This window comes from Tachyglossus aculeatus, chromosome 12 (assembly GCF_015852505.1).
Source record: "Tachyglossus aculeatus isolate mTacAcu1 chromosome 12, mTacAcu1.pri, whole genome shotgun sequence".
Taxonomy (NCBI): domain Eukaryota; kingdom Metazoa; phylum Chordata; class Mammalia; order Monotremata; family Tachyglossidae; genus Tachyglossus; species Tachyglossus aculeatus.
The window spans coordinates 33,473,145-33,493,907 of record NC_052077.1 but is presented as its reverse complement, the minus strand read 5'-3'; the positions used below and the strand labels follow the sequence as shown (position 1 = coordinate 33,493,907).

General features: G+C 47.1%; 1 protein-coding gene across 5 annotated transcripts in view; it reads right to left on the bottom strand.

Moving 5' to 3' along the window:
* Positions 1 to 20,763, bottom strand: part of PALLD (palladin, cytoskeletal associated protein) — a 454,922-nt gene that overhangs the window by 22,499 nt on the left and 411,660 nt on the right. For all 5 annotated transcript variants that reach the window (XM_038755083.1, XM_038755084.1, XM_038755085.1 and 2 more), the window contains 2 exons: positions 16,956 to 17,105; positions 3,482 to 3,576 (listed from right to left, as the gene is read on the bottom strand). In XM_038755083.1, coding sequence (XP_038611011.1) covers positions 3,482 to 3,576; positions 16,956 to 17,105 — 245 coding nt within the window. The remainder of the gene's footprint in view (positions 1 to 3,481; positions 3,577 to 16,955; positions 17,106 to 20,763) is intronic.

Here is a 20,763-nt window from a genome sequence, read left to right as displayed (position 1 = left end):
CAATAAATGCCATTGATTGATTAGATTGATCCAGAGCCTGGTAGAAATGCACTACTCCCTGCCTCGGGTCTCTTCCACTGCTGGCGTTTTACAGGATCTCGTCAACATTGGGGGACTGGAAATTCCTCAAGGAACGGGGATGATAATAATAATAATGATGATGATGATGGTATTTGTTAAGCACTTACTATCTGCCAAACACTGTTTTAAGCACTGCGGCAGATACAGGGTAATCAGGTTGTCCCAAGTTGGGGTCACGGTCTTAATCCCCAGTTTCCAGATGAGGTAACAGGAACAGAGAAGTGAAGTGACTTGCCCAAAGTCACACAGCTGACAAGTGGCGGATCTGGGATTAGAACCCACGTCTTCTGACTCCCAATCAATCAATCATATTTATTGAGTGCTCACTGTGTGCAGAGCACTGTACTAAGCGTTTGGGAAGTACAAGTTGGCAACATATAGACAGTCCCTACCCAACAGTGGGCTCACAGTCTAAAAGGGGGAGACAGAGAACAAAACCAAACATACTAACAAAATAAAATAAATAGAATAGATATGTACAAGTAAAATAAATAGAGTAATAAATACGTACAAACATATATACATATATACAAGCCCGGGCTCTTTCCACTATGCCGACGTGGAGGGATATGCAGCGCTCTGAGCATATCTACTGCAGGCAGAGACATCATTCAGTTCCAGAAATGAGGGACAGGCAGTTTAAGGTTGGGAGGGGGGCTGAGAAACAAACCATTTTCTATTCTCATCAATATCATTAGCAGGATTGATTGAGGCCCGTGTGCTAAAGACTGAATTATGCCCAGGGGCCGGGGAAGGGCTGTTAAATAAAATGAAAAGACACTGTCCATGAGAAGTTACCCCAAATCCTCAAGCTTAGTGTTCCGCCAATGAATAATTACATCCACCAAGAGCAGGGCAAGTCCTGATACTACACAACAAATCCTGCTTCTGAAATCATGACCACTCACAAAGTAACACACCACAGGGCCAAAATTGGATTTAAGCATAATAACTGTTAGGTAAAAAACAAAAACAACAATTCTTTACATTCCAGGGAGGTAAAGTAAGCATCGGGCCTTATATCTTAGCAATTTGTTTCCAAATAGAGGTTTTTTTGAGTAGTTCTGTGAGAGGGGTCTGCAGCCGGTGCCGATAAATTTACTGCGAACTACCAATTCCCTTTCAACGGAAATTACCATCGTTTTCCATTGTGCTTCTAGATTTGGGAAAAATTACACTTTCATATTTATTTTATCAAAGTAGGAGAACTAACAGGTTTCAGGAAGCCAAAGCTGCCCACGCACATTAACCAAAGAAGAGCAGTACACCTTTTGGCTTGTTTTCCTCTTCCTCCCTATATTTTTTTAAGCCGTTCAAGTCGGTTGGGAGATATGCTTTCAGGCCTAAACCACGAAGCCACCTAGACACCAGAGAAGCAGCGTGGCCTAGTAGAAAGAACCCGGGCCAGGGAGACAGAGGACCTGGGTTCTAATCTTGGCTCTGCCTGATATGTGTGACCTTAGGCAATCACTAACTTCTCTGTGCTTTAGTTTCCTCATCCGTAAAATGGGGATTAAACACTAGTTATTTCCCCTACATAGGCTGTGAGCCCCATGAGGACAGGGACTGTGTCCGATCTGATTTTCTTGTATCTATGCCAGCGCTTAGTACAGTGCTTCTGGGAGTCAGAAGACCTGTGTTCAAATCCTAGCCCCTACCACTAGCCTGTTGTGTGACCCTGGCCAAGTCATTTAACTTCTCTGTTTCCTCATCTGTAAAATGGGGATCAAATGCCTGTTCTTCCTCTTATTTTAGACTACAAACCCCATGTGGGAACAGGGACTGTGTCCAACCCGATTAATAATAATAATCTTAATAATAATAATAATGGTATTTAAGTGCTTACTATGTGCTATGTATTATGTTCTAAGCGCTGGGGTAGATACAAGGTCATCAGGTTGTCCCATGTGGGGCTCACAGTCTTAATCCCCATTTTACAAATGAGGGAACTGAGGCACAAATAAGTTAAGTGACTTGCTTAAGGTCACCCAGCAGCAGACAAGTGGCGGTGCCGGGATTAGAACCCACATCTGACTCCCAAGCCCATGCTCTTTCCACTAAACCATGCTGCTTCTCTTATCTTGTATCGATGGGGCTTGGCATATAGCTAACGCTGAACAAATACCACAATTATTATTAGGAGAACAGAAAAATCAGCAGTAGAAAATTCCTGTTAGACTTTATTTACTGGCCAGCTTCACTCGGAAGCCACTGATTTGAGGCTCAGGGTCCCAGGTCCAGCTGGTGAGGAAATCTTGTATTTTTGGAAGCAGTGATAAACTAATGAAGGAAATTTTGTATTTTTGGAAGCAATGATAAACTAATGAAGTGTGCCCAGAGATCGGTAAAGAGCAACTGATCAACGTGCAGCTGTCTGGGCTTTGGGGCAGGTGATCGGGCGAAGGATCAGGAATAAGATGAGGGCTGTTTAAATTAAAACTGATATGTGCATGGTTTATTATCCTCTAGTGACCACGTGCACAGCTCTGAGTTTGTGTGTGAGTGGTGACAGCAGTGAAAAATAAATACACTAATGCCGGATGGGCCGGAGCAAAGTTTCAACTCAATCGCACAGGACCAAATGCCAAGCAGACAGGGTTCCTCGACCCTCTGACACAGGGCCCGCAGTGTCATGTCTGTCTGTACCTGTGACACTTTCTGAAATGGCAACTGTGGATATTGAGTCAGTTTCACCCTCTCTTCAGACACCACACTGCCCTGTTCTTTTCCAGGCAATTTTCCCTCTAATTTTTATGTCTTTTTTTAAATAATGGCACTTATTAAGCACTTTCTATATGCAAAGCACTGTTCTAAGTGCTGGGGAGATTACAAGGTGAGCAGTTTGTCCCATGGAAGGCTCATAGTCAATCCCCATTGTACAGATGAGGTAACTGAGGCACAGAGAAGTTAAGTGACTTGCCCAAAGTCACACAGCTGACAATTGGCAGAATCGGGGTCTGAACCCAAGAACTCTAACTCCAAAACCCGTGCTCTTTCCACTGAGCCATGCTGTGTCTTGGTTCCTGTGGTCTATGGGAGCACTATGGCTTTCAACCTGAAGTTCCTGTCTTGTCTCCCCCACCCCCAAGGTACGTGCTCAACCTGCCATAGATGATGATGATGATGGCATTTATTAAGCCATTTATTGCTCAACCGGCCATAGACGGATCCAGAGTCCCCGCGGCTTATAAGGATTAGGCAAAATGATAAACCATTCAAAGTTTCCAGGATGGTCAATGATTTGCTTGTGGAAATGAGGTGACCGGTGATGACGGGTCACCACTGAGCAACGGCTGGTCACCGGGCCGCAGAGCTGTGTGCATTCTCTTTGGAATTCGACAGAGTTTTGAACGGACCTGGAAGTTCGGAGAGATGAGTCGCAAAGAAACAAATGAGGTACCTTCTAACGTGGGGTTGACTCGAGGGAGAGCGGGGGCTGCGGCCCCTCTGGTTGACGGCCTGGACCATCAGCCTTCCGGTACAGCTGACTCGACCCTGGCCGAGACAAAAGGAGAAAGAAAAAGACTAAGTTTTCCTGCTGAGAAAAACCCGTCGAGACCACGTGCTCCGATGTTCACAGACCATGCATCTTTATCCCTCCCACTCACTCACTTCTGGTTCATTCCTTCATTCAATTGGATTTATTGAGCGCTTACTGTGTGCAGAGCACTGTACTAAGCGCTTGAGAAGTACAAGTTGACAGCATATAGAGACAGTCCTTACCCAACAATGGGTCACAGTCTAGAAGGGGGAGACAGACAACAAAACAAAACATGGACAGGTGTCAAGTCATCAGAAGAAATGGAAATAAAGCTAGATGCACATCATTAACAAAATAAATAGAATAGTAAATATGTACAAGTAAAATAGAGTAATAAATCTGTACAAACATATAAACAGGTGCTGTGGGGAGGGGAAGGAGGTAGGGCGGGGGGGTGGGGAGGAGAAGAAAAAGGGGGCTCAGTCTGGGAAGGCCTCCTGGAGGAGGTGAGCTTTCAGTAGGGCTTTGAAGGGAGGAAGAGAGCTAGCTTGGTGGATGCGCGGAGGGAGGGCATTCCAGGCCAGGGGGTTCCAGTGAGAGCCCCCGGGGGACTGTAAAATTCTCTAACCTCCTTGTGGGCAGGGATTGTGTCAACCAACTCTGATGCATTGTACCCTCCCAAGTGCTTAGTACAGTGCTCTGCCCACAGTAAGTACTCAATCAATACAACTGATTGATTGATTGTTTGATTGATTGAAGAGAGTGGCCCCAAAGACTGTAAGATGCTCCAAAGACTCTGTTCCTTGCGGGCAGGGATTACGTCTACCAACTCTGGTGTATTGTACTTTCCCAAGCGCTTGGTACAGTGCTCTGCCCACTGAAAGTGCTCAATAAATACCACTAGTTGATTAACTGAAGACAGCACTGGTATTCTGGCCAGCCCCACACCAGCCTGGGCTGGGATGGTTACCGAGAAGTGGTGCTGCCCCTCTGCCGCCACCCTCATACACCATCCCAACCTGTACTTCCCAAGCGCTTAGTACAGTGCTCCACACACAGTAAGCGCTCAATAAATATGATTGATTGATTGATTGATCCCGGCCCGACCTGGGGTATCCACCTATTCTCCTTCTGGAAGGAGGTACGCTCAGGGGCTTGCCTTGGGGGTCACGGGAACCAAGATGGAGCTCTCCCCCACCTTGGCCCTCGCCCCATCCAACCACAACCCTGATTTAGACATGGAAGCAGCGTGACTCAGTGGAAAGAGCCCAGGCTTTGGAGTCTGAGGTCATGGGTTCAGATCCCGCCTCCACCAATTGTCAGCTGTGTGACTTTGGGCAAGTCACTTAACTTCTCCGGGCCTGAGTCACTCCATCTGGAAAATGGGGATGAAGACTGTGAGTCCCACGTGGGACAACCTGATCACCTTGTTACCTCCCCAGAGCTTACTTACACATAGTAAGCGCTTAATAAATGCCATCATCATGGAATTTGCCATGAGCGCATACAACGGAAATTTCTGTGAAACCACTGTGGCCCAGATGAGATCCTCGGGGCCACCGTTTCCACCCGGAACACCTCGGGGGAGTGGACGATGGGGGCTGCAGGATGTCCCACTGAGGCAGGGGACTGCCTGCCCCCAACCAAAGACCAGTCTCCAGCCCGGCCCACACTTAACCATACCCTAACAGGGAATGGGGAGGGAAAAAGCAGCCGCTAGACAGGCGGGACCCGAGTGAGGAAATACTAGGCCGAGTGGGGGCCACAGACACAAACCAAACACAAAATGTGAACAAGGCCTCTGTTCTCAGCAGGAAGCACGACAGAACCAGACACTCTGACACCAGAAATATGCATGGGATGCTCCTGACCGACCCCCATCCTCAGATAAGCATTTACAACATTTCCTGTCGTGACCACAGACAAAATGCAGCTTTTCCCGATGTGTGGCAATAAAGCACAGGCTTTTTTTTACGTTACTAATGGACTCCAGTCCGACTCCTCCGCCCTCGGACTCATTTGCATGAAAAGCGCAGGCCGCGGTCAGCCCTAAGCTGACCGCGGAGGCGGGTCCGCGGTCACTGCTGGTCGTAGGTCCGACCGTCAAGGATGACTGGGAGTCTGCTAACCTGCCCCGGCAATCCCGAGCACAATCCAACCACTCCCCCAAACTGGAGGGGGTAGGGGAGGGTCGGTCGGGAGTCCCTCCCCCCAAAAGGTTGACAGGCTGCCAGCAGACTTGCATGTGTCAACCCTAATAGGCAAACATCATCACTTTTGAGAGGGGCTGAGGGATAGAGGATGTGTTTGAGTCAAACAAATGGCTTTAATTGGGTGAATCTGGGAGGTGGAGTCCTCAATTTTATCGGCCTTCTTTCCCCGGCTGGAATGTAACTTTCTGGGTACACGTTTCAACGTGGCCTGGGGACGTGGGAACGCTGGGGAAATTCAAAGCAGCCAGAAAACATCCTCCCTCTGAAAAGGAGGGGAAGAGTCAGTTCAAGCCCAGGCTTCACCCTTGAACTTCCCAGAACTGATGGTTGAGAGAAGCAACGTGGCTCAGTGGAAAGAGCCCAGGCTTTGGAGTTAGAAGTCATGGGTTCAAATCCCAGCTCCACCAATTGTCAGCTGTGTGACTTTGGTCACTTCACTGTGCCTCAGTTCCCTCATCTGTAAAATGGGGATGAAGACTGTGAGCCCCCCATGGGACAACCTGATCACCTTGCAACCTCCCCAGGGCTTAGAACAGTGCTTTGCACATAGTAAGCGCTTAATAAATGCCATCATTATCATTATTATTAGTCACGGAGTTTGGGTTTCCGCCTCATTTCCCCTCTCCTAACGGAAAGCAGAAGCTCTCCTCCGGCGCAGAAGCATCGACGCTAGGCACGGATCTACCTGTGCTTGTCCTGTTCACTGAGGACAACCAGGGTTGTTGGTGGAACCCAGCCCGAATTCATTCATTCATTCGATCGTATTTATTGAGCGCTTACTGTTTGCAGAGCACTGTACTAAGCGCTTGGGAAGTACAAGTTGGCAACATATAGAGATGGTCCCTACCCAACAATGGGCTCACAGTCTAGTGGTCTACGAAGTCAAACACAAGGATCTAACGACAGAAGCAGTGTTGCCTAATGGAAAGAGCCCAGGCCTGGGCGTCCGAAGGACCCGGGTCTAAACCCAGCTCTGCCACTTGTCTGCTGTGTGACCTTGGGCAAGTCACTCTGCTTCTCAGAGAAGCCGCGTGGCTCAGTGGAAAGAGCCCTGGCTTGGGAGTCAGAGGTCATGGGTTCTAATCCTCACTCTGCCACTTGTCTGCTGTGTGACTTTGGGAAAGTCACTTAACTTCTCTGAGCCTCAGTTACCTCTTCTGTAAAATGGGGATTAAGACTGTGAGCCCCATGTGAGACAACCTGATCACCTTGTATCCCCCCCAGCACTTCGCACATAGTAAGCACTTAACAAATGCCATCATGATTATTATTATTCTCTGTGCTTCAGTTCCCTTATCTGTAAAATGGGGATAAAGACTGTGAGCCCTAAGTGGGACAAGAACTGAGTCTAACCTGATTACTTTGTACCTACCCCAGTGCTTAGAACAGTGCTTGGCACACAAATGCTTAACAAATACCACAATAATAAGAATTATTATTATTGCGAGTCATTTGTGCTGAGGGAGCTGATGGGCCCACGATCATCCCAGTCTCACAAGCAAACATCTTGAGACGAGGGTCAACCCATCCCCCTTAAACTTTTTCTTTAGTAGCATCAGAACCCACTGCCATGCACCAATGGGTGGTGTATACTTGTGTGTTGGTGATCATAACTGCATTCAGGTAAAGTCTAACTTTCCCCTAAACCTCCCCCGTCACTTCTGCGGCCCACACAATGACCTGTCCATCCCTTCTAAGCACAGACACAGGCCTCGGAAAACGTCCTTCTTCCCAATCGCCCTTCTAAGCACAAACCAGACCACAGGACAACATCTTGGGTGACATCATTTTTTTGTTTGGTTCTACTCTGACTTTCCCCCAAGAATGCAGCGGTGACAGACAACATTACAATTTACAGATGAGTCTCCATCAGAGGTTCTCTATCTAGGCCTTTCCAACCGGGAGATAGTCTGCTGGGCGGTTGCCAAGAGAGCTTGCCAAACTCAACTCTCCTGCCACAGACAGCGGGGGGATGCAAGCTGCCTGGCCTCCATCACCCCTACATGTCCTGGAAGTGTCCCATTTCCTACCACAACTCTACATAGCAGCAGGGAGTCTGATTAGTTCTGTGGCCTCGGGTCATCAGCAACATGCCAGTCTATCCCAGAGTGGCAGACCAGAGCAGCGTGTGCCGTCCCTCTGCTCTCCTGCAATGCTGCCACCTTCCCGACTCCGTCACTCCCAAGGCAGGGCCACCTGCGGTGGGATCTCCTCTCGGTGTTGAGCCACCAGCCCTGGTGGCCCACTCCTATTAATAATAATAACTGCGGTATCTGTTAAAGCGCTTACTATGTGCCAGGCACTGTACTAAGCGCTGGGGTGGATACAAGCGAATTGAGCTGGACACAGTCCCTGTCCCATTTGGGGCTCACGGTCTTAATCCCCATTTTGCAGATGAGGGAACCGAGGCCCAGACAAGGGAAGTGATTTTCCCAAAGTCACACAGCAGGTCATGCTGCTTGGCTTTCGGAACTTATGAGCCCGACACTCCTAGGGAAAAAAATTAGGTGATTAATCAGAAATTTGGCCTAAACCTAAAACCTCACTTCTCAGGGGTCACCGAGTAGCCCTCAGGGGCAAGAAAACCTTCAGGCATATTGCAGCACATACAGGAAAAATGCACACACACACACAGCTTAATCCACGTTGGAGCCTGCTGTGGGCTGGACCTTCCCATCCCACCTTCTGTGAGCTGCCTCTGTTCCCTTCCCCATGGAGGAGAGGGAAGGAGTACACATTCCATCTTTCCTCTCCTGCCTGCCACGCTGGCTCCCAATTCTGTTTAAAACCAAAGGGTGAGTTTTCCACGGCGCTGCCCAGAATATATTAGCAAACTAAAGAATAACAGAGAACACCAACTAGACTGCAAGCCCCTTCCAGGGAAGGATCAAGTCTTCTTACTCTAGTGTACTCTTCTAGGTGCTTAGTTCAGAGCTCTGTGCACTGCAGGCACTCTGTGGTCCTGACAGAGGTCTCTAGCTCCTAGGGGCCACTTTCATTCATTCATTCATTCAATTGTATTTATTGAGCGCTTACTGTGTGCAAAGCACTGTAGTAAGCGCTTGGGAAGTACAAGTTGGCAACATATAGAGACAGTCCCTACCCAACAGCGGGCTCACAGTCTAGAAGGGGGAGACAGACAACAAAACAAAACCTATTAACAAAATAAAATAAATATGTACAAATAAAATATGCACAGTCTAGAAGGGGGAGACATGGAGATGATGGAGACCACTGCCCCAAAAGATTCCTGCTGAGACCAAAGGTCATCATCATCAACATCATCAATCGTATTTATTGAGTGCTTACTGTGTGCAAAGCACTGTACTAAGCGCTTGGGAAGTACAAATTGGCAACATATAGAGACAGTCCCTGCCCAACAGTGGGCTCACAGTCTAAAAGGGGGAGACAGAGAACAAAAGCAAACATACTAACAAAATAAATAGAATAGATATGTCCAAGTAAAATAAATAAATAGAGTAATAAATATGTACAAACATATATACATATATACAGGTGCTGTGGGGAAGGGAAGGAGGTAAGATGGGGGGGATGGAGAGGGGGACGAGGGGGAGAGGAGGGAAGGGGCTCAGTCTGGTCATCCTTTTCACCCACAGCCTTGGGCATCCCAGATTCCTGTAAGATTTGAGTTTCCAAGCCAGCCTGCTACTTTCATCCCACACAGGTCCAGTGTTTAAAATACAAAGGACTTACATGGGAAAGGCCTCCTCACTCTTTCAGCCCAGAACAGTCCCCATTCAGATTGGTCCCCAGGCATATTGGCAACCTGACACTCCTCCTCTGGTCCTTTTCCCCACCTCCAACTCTCCTGCAGACCCAATCCACAACTTAAGGGTATGTAAACACGTATGCAAAAACTCAAATAGAGCCCGGAAGCGTCCTAGGAAAAGTAAACAGCCTGGACATCATCCTCTTTCTGTATTTACCTCACGTATGTGTGATTTTTAATCTTCTAACCAAGACTGCACTGTTATTCTATAACACAAGTGCTAAGGTAGGATATTTACAAGTCAGTGTTCTGAATTAAACTTCTAGCTTATAAAGATTATTTGATGTCTTGTGCAAGGCCTGTTATTTATGCTGTGGGGGAAACAACATTTATATTTCATAGCCTCATAAATCTAATTTGTGACATGCAGGTCTGGGTCAAAGCTTGCCACTTGTGTACTTAGTGCAACATGAGGAAATAACTGAGCAACAACAATTCCAAGATCCAAGTGCAATGCAATGTAGCTTAGCAACGTGCAAAACAGAGCACAACATTCATGTTTAGATTAAGTTGTGTCTTAAAGATAGAGTTTATTTTATAATATAATCCTATTTGTGATTCTTATTTTGGCACGACGCTTGGTGTTGGAGAGCACAATCATTCATTGTTTCACTAAACTATGTTGCTGCTTGGTCCCCGATGAATTGTTCAAGCAACACATGTCCAATGCGATACAGAGGATACATTAGTAGCTTAGCTATATGTTCTTCCCTCTCTCCTTCCTTCCACCCTGACTCTCATTCCGGGAGAGGCAGCAGATACCTGAAGAGCTACTTACTTGCAGAGAATTTCACCAGGTGGAAAATATTGTTGAAAAATGCTTCGACTTCTATAGACCATAAAACATTCCTGACTTTGCTTCAATATCTCCATCTTAACCCAGGTTCGCACACTGCCTCTCTGGCTGGGTTGAGGAATTATTTTCCACTGTTCGGGAAAACTCGACCGTCTGGGGCTCATTATCGAACTGACTTTCCATTCTGGCCCTCTGCTCTGCCGCTCCCCCCCGCCTCCCCCCCCCCCCGGGACCCTGGTCATTTCATACTGTGGCAGAATGAAGTGGACCGTAGAAAAAGTGTCAGCCCAGATGTGATTCCCATGTCTCAACCCAAATACTTGTAAATGATGAAGATTTTCATTCTTCTCTGAAGAGTTGGAGCATAGTGGGAAAACCAGGGTGGGGAAGGGGCAGGGGAGAAAGCAGTGGAAGGACGGGGGAGTGGAAAAGATATTTCGGGAGAGGATTCTTTGGAACTTTGTTCCTGCCAAATGGGTTTGGGAAACCAACTTATTTTAATGGGTTGGGAAGTGGAAAACCAACCAGGTTAGCTGACGGCACCCTACCACTCTAAACTACCTTCAGCTCCCCCAGAATAAGTTTTCATGACACTGCCAGATGCAGAATATGATTTTCCCCCATGTGGTGGGGAATGCATGGCCCCTTTCTACTCTGGCATAAGCAGGAAGGGACAACTTCTAGACTGTGAGCCCACTGTTGGGTAGGGCCTGTCTCTATATGTTGCCAACCTGTACTTCCCAAGCACTTAGTACAGTGCTCTGCACACAGTAAGCACTCAATAAATATGACTGAATAAACAACCAGCAGCCGGGCCAACCCAGAAAATGCTCAGTCCTGCGGGTCTCAGCAGACGCATCTTCTGAGTACACTTACAAAGAGAAGCATGGTGGCCTAGTGGATATAGCACTGGACATCACAAGGACCTGGGTTCTAATCCTGACTCTGCCACTTGTCTGCTGTGTGACCTTGGGCAACAGATCATTCATCTGTAAAATGGGGATTAAGACTGTGAGCCTTATGTGGGACTGGGACTGTGTCCAACCTGGCGATCTTGTATCTACCCCAGGGCTAAAAACAGTGCCTGGCACATAGTAAGCACTTCATTCATTCAGTCGTATTTATTGAGCACTTACTGTGTGCAGAGCACTATACTAAGCGCTTGGGAGTACACGCTGGCAACATATAGAGACGGTCCCTACCCAACAGTGGGCTCACAGTTTAGAACAGGGAGACAGACAACAAGACAAAACATATTAACAAAATAAAATAAATGGTATAGTAAATATGTGCAAGTAAAATAGAGTAATAAATCTGTACAAACATATATACAGGTGTTGTGGGGAGGGGAAGGAGGTAGGGCGGGGGGAATGGGGAGGGGGAAAGGAAGGAGGGGGCTCAGTGTGGGAAGGCCTCCTGGAGGAGGTGAGCTCTCAGTAGGGATTTGAAGGGAGGAAGAGAGCGAGCTTGGCGGATGTGTGGAGGGAGGGCATTCCAGGCCAGGGGGAGGACATGGGCCGGGGGTTGACGGTGGGACAGGTGAGAATGAGGCCCAGTGAGGAGGTGAGCGGCAGAGGAGCGGAGGGTGCGGGCCGGGCTGGAGAAGGACAGAAGGGAGGTGAGGTAGGAGGGGGCGAGGGGATGGACAGCCTTGAAGCCGAGAGTGAGGAGTTTTTGCCTGATGCGTAGATTGACTGGTAGCCACTGGAGATTTTTGAGGAGGGGAGTAACATGCCCAGAGCATTTCTGCACAAAGATGATCCGGGCAGCAGCGTGAAGTATAGATTGAAGTGAGGAGAGACAGGAGGATGGGAGATCGAAGAGGAGGCTGATGCAGTAATCCAGTCAGGACAGGATGACAGATTGAACCAGCAGGGTAGCGGTTTGGATAGAGAGGAAAGGGCGGATCTTGGCGATGTTGTGGAGCTGAGACCAGCACTTAACAGATACCATAGTAATACTAATAATAATAATAATAATTCCAGCTCTTCCACTTGTCTTCTTTGTGACCTCAGACAATTCCCTTAACTTCTTGTGCCTCAGTTACCTCATCTGTAAAACAGGGATTGAGACTTTGGGACATGGACTGTGTCCAACCACATTAGCTTGTATCTACCCCAGTGCCAGGCACATAATAAGTACTTAAGAACAGGAAAAAAAAAGGGAGAAAAAAGAGAAAAAGCGAAATGAGACTGGATCCACAGCGCACCGGGAATCTGAGAGGTTCAGCAGACCATGCCTTTCTTTCTCCAGCACCCATCAACGATCTCTATCTAGGCTAAGCAAGGAGCAGAGCTATGCTATGCAATATCTTCTACTACTTCTGGGCAGGGAAAAGACAGGGAAGGGGAGGAAGGGATTTTCAAGCGCCCAGTCAACTCAGTTTTTTAAAATTGTAGTATTCACCAGGGAGGGAGAGTACTGGGCACCCATTTGGTGCACTGCACAATCCCGGGTGTTTTGGTATTAGAAAACAGAAGGGAAACACTCCCTGCCCATGAGGAGCATGCAGTCTAACTGGGAAGACAATCGTAAAAAATACTTACAACTTGTGTGATCAAAGCACACATCTATAGATGAGGGCTAAAGAGGGTGTAAATAATTTCATAAATGCTAATAAGGCCACGGAAGGAAGACGCTTCAGATGATGAGACCAGGTTGGTGAGACCAGATTGGTGCGCTATCATCATCATCATCAATCGTATTTATTGAGCGCTTACTATGTGCAGAGCACTGTACTAAGCGCTTGGGAAGTACAAATTGGCAACATATAGAGACAGTCCCTACCCAACAGTGGGCTAACAGTCTAAAAGGAAGGAGAGTCTCTCTTTGAGCAATAGCTTTGCATGGAATGAGAGACAAGGAGGCAAAAGAGAAAAGAGAGCTAGGCACTGCAAGCATCAAATATGACAACACAACAAGACACAGCGTTTGTGTGAAAAATCTGGCGGAGACTGGATCCCACAGTGACCTTTTCCCCTCTAGACTGTAGGCTCGTTAAGGGCAGGGAATATGTCTACAAACTGTTATATTGTACTCTCCCAAGTGCTTTGTACAGTGCTCTGGCACACGGAAAGCGCTCAATAAATATGACTGATTGATTGACTGACACACAGATTCACAGGTAAACTTCACTGTTAGTGGTGACTTTGAATACTATATATACAACTATAAATACACTTTGTGCCATTCCCAGTCAACTACAAAAGCTAGAAGAATCGGTTGAAGGGAAAATGTGGCTCAACAGTGCTGAGAAATTGATTGGGGAATGCTAGGTGGAGGGATTGTTAGGAGGGTTTGGGATGTGGGGAGGGAGAGTTGTGGTCTGTCTGAAATGGAGAGCAGTTCCATGCGGGGGGAAGAGTGGCAGCAAGGGGATGGAGGCAAGAAAAGCAAACGGCGAGGTAGGCTTGGGAGGAGCAAAGACAGCAGGTTGAAGAATACCAGGTGGTAGAGAGCCTTGAAGCCAACCGTGAGGTACTAAAAGGCTATAGAGCCAGGGGAGAATAAGTTCAAAATCATAATAATAATAATAATGGCATTTATTAAGCGCTTACTATGTGCAAAGCACTGTTCTAAGTGCTGGGAGGGGTACGAGGTAATCAGGTTGTCCCATGGGGGGCTCACAGGCTTCATCCCCATTTTAAAGATGAGGGAACTGAGGCCCGGAGAAGTGAAGTGACTTGCCCAAAGTCACACAGCTGCCAATTGGCGGAGCCAGGATTTGAACCCGTGACCTCTGACTCCAAAGCCCGGGTTCTTTGCACTGAGCCACGCTGCTTCTCCTGTTCTGGACAGTAGATTTCCAAGGAGTCTGGGGAGTCTCTGACACATGGAGACCTTTAAGGAAAATACAACTCCAGCCGGTTTAGACAGTCACCTGCCTGAAGACAGGGGGTCAGACTTGATAACCTCTTGGCACCGCTTTTCAGCTCTGGGATGTGACCCCCAAAATTACCTCCTTGTTCTGGAAGGAGCGAGCAGAACGTTGCTTCAATTCCTCACTGTACTTTGCCTCTTCCTCTCTCCTTGTACCACCCTGGCCTTTGGGTCTTCCTTAGCGGCTCAGCATGGGGCCTGCCAACAAGGCCCGACTGAGGGGAGGAATCCAATGTTCTGATGAAAGCTGCTCTGGGCTCAGGAGGAAAAGCTGCCCGCCACTGTCCTTTTCTTAAGTCTGCATCTCAACACCCAAATGTCTTAGGGGTGACTCACCAAACCAAGAAGCGGCCTAGCACGGACCTGGGACCTGTCTTTACAAACACTCGAGACTGGAAAAGCAGGAGTTCTGCCCTTGTAATTAAGAATCACTGGAAAAGTTGAACAGAGTTGAGACCAGGTTGGTGAGACCAGATTGGTGCGCTATCATGAAAGGAGAGGCTCTCTTTGAGCAATAGCCTTGTATGGAATGAGAGACAAGGAGGCAAAAGAAAAAAGAGAGCTAGGCACTGCAAGCATCAAACACGATAACACAACAAGACACAGCGTCTGTGTGAAAAATCTGGCGGAGACTGGATCCCACAGTGGCCTTTTCCCCTGCCCCGCTAAACTTCTTATTTTAAAATGCTTAATGTGGGCCAGGCAATGTAGTAAGCCCTAGGTAGATATGAGCTAATCAGGTTGAACATCATCCATGGCCTACACGGGGTTCATGATCTTAACCCCCATTTTACAGATGAGGTATCTGACACATGAAGAAGTTAAGTGACTTGGCCAATGCCACACAGCAGGCAAGTGGAAGAGCCAGAATTAGAACCCAGGTCCTTCTGACTCCCAGGCTTGTGCTCTATCCACTAAGCTACGCTGCTTCTTTTGGGAAAGTTGCCCAAACATTCCCAACCACACTGGTAGGAGATGCTGGCTTGGATTCCGCCCCTCTGACCTTTAGCCAATGACAACTTTGGCTCATCTGTTGTTACCTTTTCCCTCCCTTTCTCATCTGGCCAGAGACTCAAACCATGTAGTTGCTTGGCTAAAACTACACAAAACTAACAGGCACACCATCATGCTACGAGTTGAAGAAGAGCAGGCCAAGGCCCGACTCCACCTGTTTCTCAAAGCTAAACAATTCAAGCACAAAGGCAGTTTAAAATAAAGTGAAGGTGGGGAATGTCAAGCCACAAGGTCACTCAGAAGGAAGGTGGAGACAAATGATGTGTCACGGTCACTTGCAGCAGGTAGGGAACACGAAGAGACATTTGTTTCAACACAGAACTCAGCTCTAGAAAGACTACGTTATCCCACTTTGCTGCTTTGAGTTTTTGCTTCAGTCTTTACGTTACTGCTGACGAACAATCTTGAATGGCGATGGGCTATTAGAATGTATTGGATATCGAACAGGTTTCCCATATGCATTACATAAATTGGGTAAAATTTATTTGCAAAGTATCCTAACAATTGTTCTCCCTTCTAAAGGCTTTATGACACACGGAGGGTTGGATGCGGATCACAGATTTTTTAAAATGACCCCTGTAGTAATGCATTTTAACTTCAATCACACCATCATCCTACCCACTCCTGAAAATGGAAGGGTATCCTCAATATGGACGATTAGATTAATGGATCAGTATGGTGATGTTGGGTCTTGGACGCAGGATGACAAAAACAAAATCCTGTAATATTGAAATATTACAGTATGCTTATAGGCATTAACCATTCCCTCGCGCCACCGCCCCCCCCACCCCCCCCTCCCCGTTTTTTGCAGCTTAAATACAAGCTTTTACAATCTCCGAGGTTTTTCATTTCCCAGTCTGGTGTGTGTCCTGAGTGGGATTTCTCCATTACGGGATCCATCGGAAGGGCCAGTGGAATGCAAAGGGGAAACACCAACAAATACCCACCAGAGATAAAGCTGTCTAAACAGTTTTTTCCACTCTCACAAGAGTTCTGCTCTCTGATACAAAAGAATGGGATTTCTGTTTTGAGTTCCCCCCAATAATAGTAATAATAATAATAATGACGGCATTTATTAAGCTCTTACTATGTGCCAAGCGCTTGTCTAAGTGCTGGGGAGGTCACAAAGTGAACAGGTTGTCCCACGGGGGGCTCACAGTCTAAATCCCCATTTTACAGATGAGGCACAGGGAAGTGAAGTGACTTGCCCAAAGTCACACAGCTGACAAGTGGCGGAGCCAGGATTTGAACCCATGGCCTCTGACTCCATTCATTCATTCATTCATTCAATCGTATTTATTGAGCGCTTACTGTGTGCAGAGCACTGTACTAAGCGCTTGGGAAGTACAAGTTGGCAACATATAGAGACGGTCCCTACCCAACAGCGGGTTCACAGTCTAGAAGGGGGGAGACAGACAACAAAACAAAATATATTAACAAAATAAAATAAATAGAATAAATATGTACAAGTAAAATAAATAGAGTAATAAATATGTACAAACATATATACATATATACAGGTGCTGCGGGGCGGGGGAACGGGGAGCCATGCTGCTTCTCTTTTAGAAGCCTACCCAAGAAGGTTTAAACGTCCTCTACAGCAGGGTGACCTCAGCTTTTAATCGGAACAGGTCACGGTCAGAGCAGACATCTCATAAAGAAGGAGCAGGCAGAACCTGGTTGGCCCGGAGCCCTCCTTACCTGCGGACTGGCAGCCATGATAGTGTAATTCCCGTCGTCATCCAAGGTGGCGGCTGCGGTGTGGAGAGAGCAGATCCCGTCGAGGTCTCGCTGAATACTGTAGTGATCGTTCCTTGGGGAGATCTGCTTCCCGTCTTTGAACCAGTAGATCTGCAATGGAGATTCAGAGCAGGGAGAATAAGGCGACTCCTTTAGCAAGTTAAAATGGGCTCTGCCTAAGGAATGGGATCGTGATGGGTCACCCGGTCAATGGAAGGTTTTCGTTTGGAGAATGAAATCCACTGGGCAGGCTGCAGCTAGAATGAACCGACACCCCACAATCGCCCAGATGGGACTGTTGGAGCCTCCCCTGGGGTTAAAAATCAAGCACTTGCTTCTTGGCACCTCAAGTCAGGCTCAAGTCTACGAAGGCCCGGATCTCGGGAGAGGAAGCGCTACCATACTGTGAGCCCACTGTTGGGTAGGGACCATCTCTATATGTTGCCAACTTGTACTTCCCAAGCTCTGCACACAGTAAGTGCTCAATAAATACGATTGAATGAATACTTGCATCCAGCAGGGACAATGACCATAAAATAAAGGTGAAAAGACAACAGAGAATTACGAAAAAAATTGTCCCAATGATTCAAACCATTGGTTCAGTCTGACAATAATCTGATTCACTGCTCCCTGACGGTCGATACAAACTTTGACTCCTGAACACAATCTCAGTGATAAGTCATCGGATGATTGGAGTCCATGACAAATCTAATGGGGAATGCGATTTCAGTAAGGCATTCAATAGAGTATCTCCATTTGCCAGCCCAGAGGCCTCAAGCCCAACAGAATGGAACAGTAGCAGTTGGGGAAGAGCCTTCTCCGTGATGTAGAAACACTGCAGAAGTGCTGTATTAAAAGGACCTGGGTTCTGCTACTTGCCGTGTTGTGTGACCTGAGCAAGTCACTTCACTTCTCTGGGCCTCAGTTCATCTGCAAAATGTGTATTACGACTGTGAGCCCCATAGCAATCTGATTACCTTGTATCTACCCCAGCGCTTAGAACAGTGTGGGGCACATAGTGAGCACTTAGCAAATACCTTTAAAAGCAAAAAACTTAAGTATCTCATTCATTCACCTAGCCAAAAGACTGGTCCACACCATTATATTATCTTAGGGGGGTGCAGTGTAATTTGCCTGACTGTCCTTTCACAGACTGCCTGTCGATAGCCATCAGCTCTGCTAGAGTGGACGGTGTGTCCAGTTTCCTCTCTCAGTCAGGTCCCCCAAATATCCAACTCCTTGGGCTCTAATGAGAACAGTGACGATTACCACATCCTTACCCTGGGCTTCAGAGGAGCTCACTGGCATAAATGTCAACCTTGCAGCTGAGGCAGGATGTGGGGACCTTGGGAAGTCTAGCGTGACATAAAACTAGCCCAGCATCCACATGGAGCACTCTTGGGGTAAGGAGTTCCCTAGAGGATTCGCAGTGCTCTGTTTCTAGAGAATCTTTTAATCAATCAATCACATTTATTGAGCACTTACTGTGTGCAGAGCACTGTACTAAGCGCTTGGGAAGTACAAGTTGGCAAAATATAAAGACAGTCCCTACCCAACAGTGGGCTCACAGTCTAAAAGGGGGAGACAGAGAACAAAACCAAACATACTAACAAAATAAAATAAATAGAATAGATATGTACAGGTAAAATAGAGTAATAAATATGTACAAACATATATACATATATACAGGTGCTGTGGGGAAGGGAAGGAGGTAAGATGGGGGGACGGAGAGGGGGATGAGGGGGAGAGGAAGGAAGGGGCTCAGTCTGGGAAGGCCTCCTGGAGGAGGTGAGCTCTCAGTAGGGCCTTGAAGGGAGGAAGAGAGCTAGCTTGGCGGATGGGCAGAGGGAGGGCATTCCAGGCCAGGGGGAGGACATGGGCCGGGGGTCAATGGCAGGACAGGAGGGCTGAGTAGGTGCGAATGAGGTTGTCATTAATGTAACTTGGTGATAACAAGGGCCTTTTTCCCGGGGTGGGGGGCGGAGTTAAAAACTCCCATGAATGAGTATTCCCAAAAGCCAGTTAAGTAGGCAGATGGAAAGCACTGGCCACACAATAATAATAATAATAATAATAATAATAATGATGGCATTTGTTAAGCACTTACTATGTGCAAAACACTGTTCTAAGCACTGGGGGGGGGGGGGTGGTGAGCCCACTGTTGGGTAGGGACCATCTCTATATGTTGCCAACTTGTACTTCCCAAGCGCTTACTACAGTGATCTGCACACAGTAGGCACTCAATAAATACGATTGAATGAATGAATACAAGGTGATCATGTTGTCTGGGGCTCACAGTCTTAATCCCCATTTTACAGATGAGGTAACTGAGGCTCAGAGAAGTTAAGTGACTTGCCCAAGGTCACACAGCAGACTTGTGGTGGAGCAGGGATTAGAACCCATGACCTGACTCAAGCCCAGGTTCTTTCCACTGAGCCATAGCACATCCCTGGCGGTACTTAGAAATGAACCTCCCTTAGTCCCTGGCCCTCAACATCCAGTTTTAAGTCCCAGGGACCCCCGATTTTCTAATGTGGAAGTCACAACGGCACAGGAGATAAGTTAATATTCTCATTTGGAGCTGGGACCTTTCAGAGACAAAAGAAAAAAAAGAGTATTTGTGGAATCCTTTTTTCCTAAATAGAAAGAGATATCGCCATTGGGAGAGGCTCTCCGGCCTAAGCCCAATTGGTGGGGCTTGGGTTGGGCTGTGAGGAGATGGCCTGGGGCCCTGAATCAGGCCCTTTCTCATTCATTCATTCATTCAATCATATTTATTGAGCGCTTACTGTGTGCAGAGCACTGTACTAAGCGCTTGGGAAGTCCAAGTCGGCAACATATAGAGACAGTCCCTACCCAACAACGGGCTCACAGTCTAGAAGGGGGAGACGGACAACAAAACATGTAGACGGTTATCAAAGCTATATTCATTCAATCGTATTTATTGAGCGCTTACTGTGTGCAGAGCAATGTACTAAGCACTTGGGAAGCTATATGCACATCATTAACAAAATAAATAGAATAGTAAATACATACAAATAAAATAGAGTAATAAATCTGTACAAATATATTCAAGTCACCAATGGCACTTCATCAGTCAGTAGTATTTATTGAGTGCTTGTTGCATGCAGGCAGAGCAGTGTGCTTTGCTCGGGAGAATACAACAGAGTTAATAGAAATGATCCCTGCCACCAGGGCGCTTACAAAGAAGTAGCTTGGCGTAGTGGATAGAGCATGTGGGAGTCAGGTCATGGGTTCTAATCCCGGCTTCAATACTTGTCTGCTGTGTGACCTTGGGCAAGTCATTTTACTTCTCTGGGCCTCAGTTACCTCATCTGTGAAATGGGGATTGAGACTGTGAGCCCATGCGGGACAGGGACTGTGTCCTTGTATCCACCACAGCGCTTATGAGAGTGCCCGGAACATAGTAAGTGCTTAACACATACCACATTACTATTATTATCATCATCATCATTAATGATAATAATAGTAATAATAATAATGATGGTATGTTAAATGCTTACTATGTGTCAAACACTGTTCTAAGCACTGGGGTAGTAATAATAATGGCATTTATTAAGCGCTTACTATGTGCAGAGCACTGTTCTAAGCACTGGGGAGGGTACAAGGTGATCAGATTGTCCCATGGAGGGCTTACAGTCTTAATCCCCATTTTACAGATGAGGTAACTGAGGCACAGAGAAAGTAAGTAACTTGCCCAAATTCACCCAGCTGATAAGTGGCGGGTCCGGGATTAAAACTCACGACT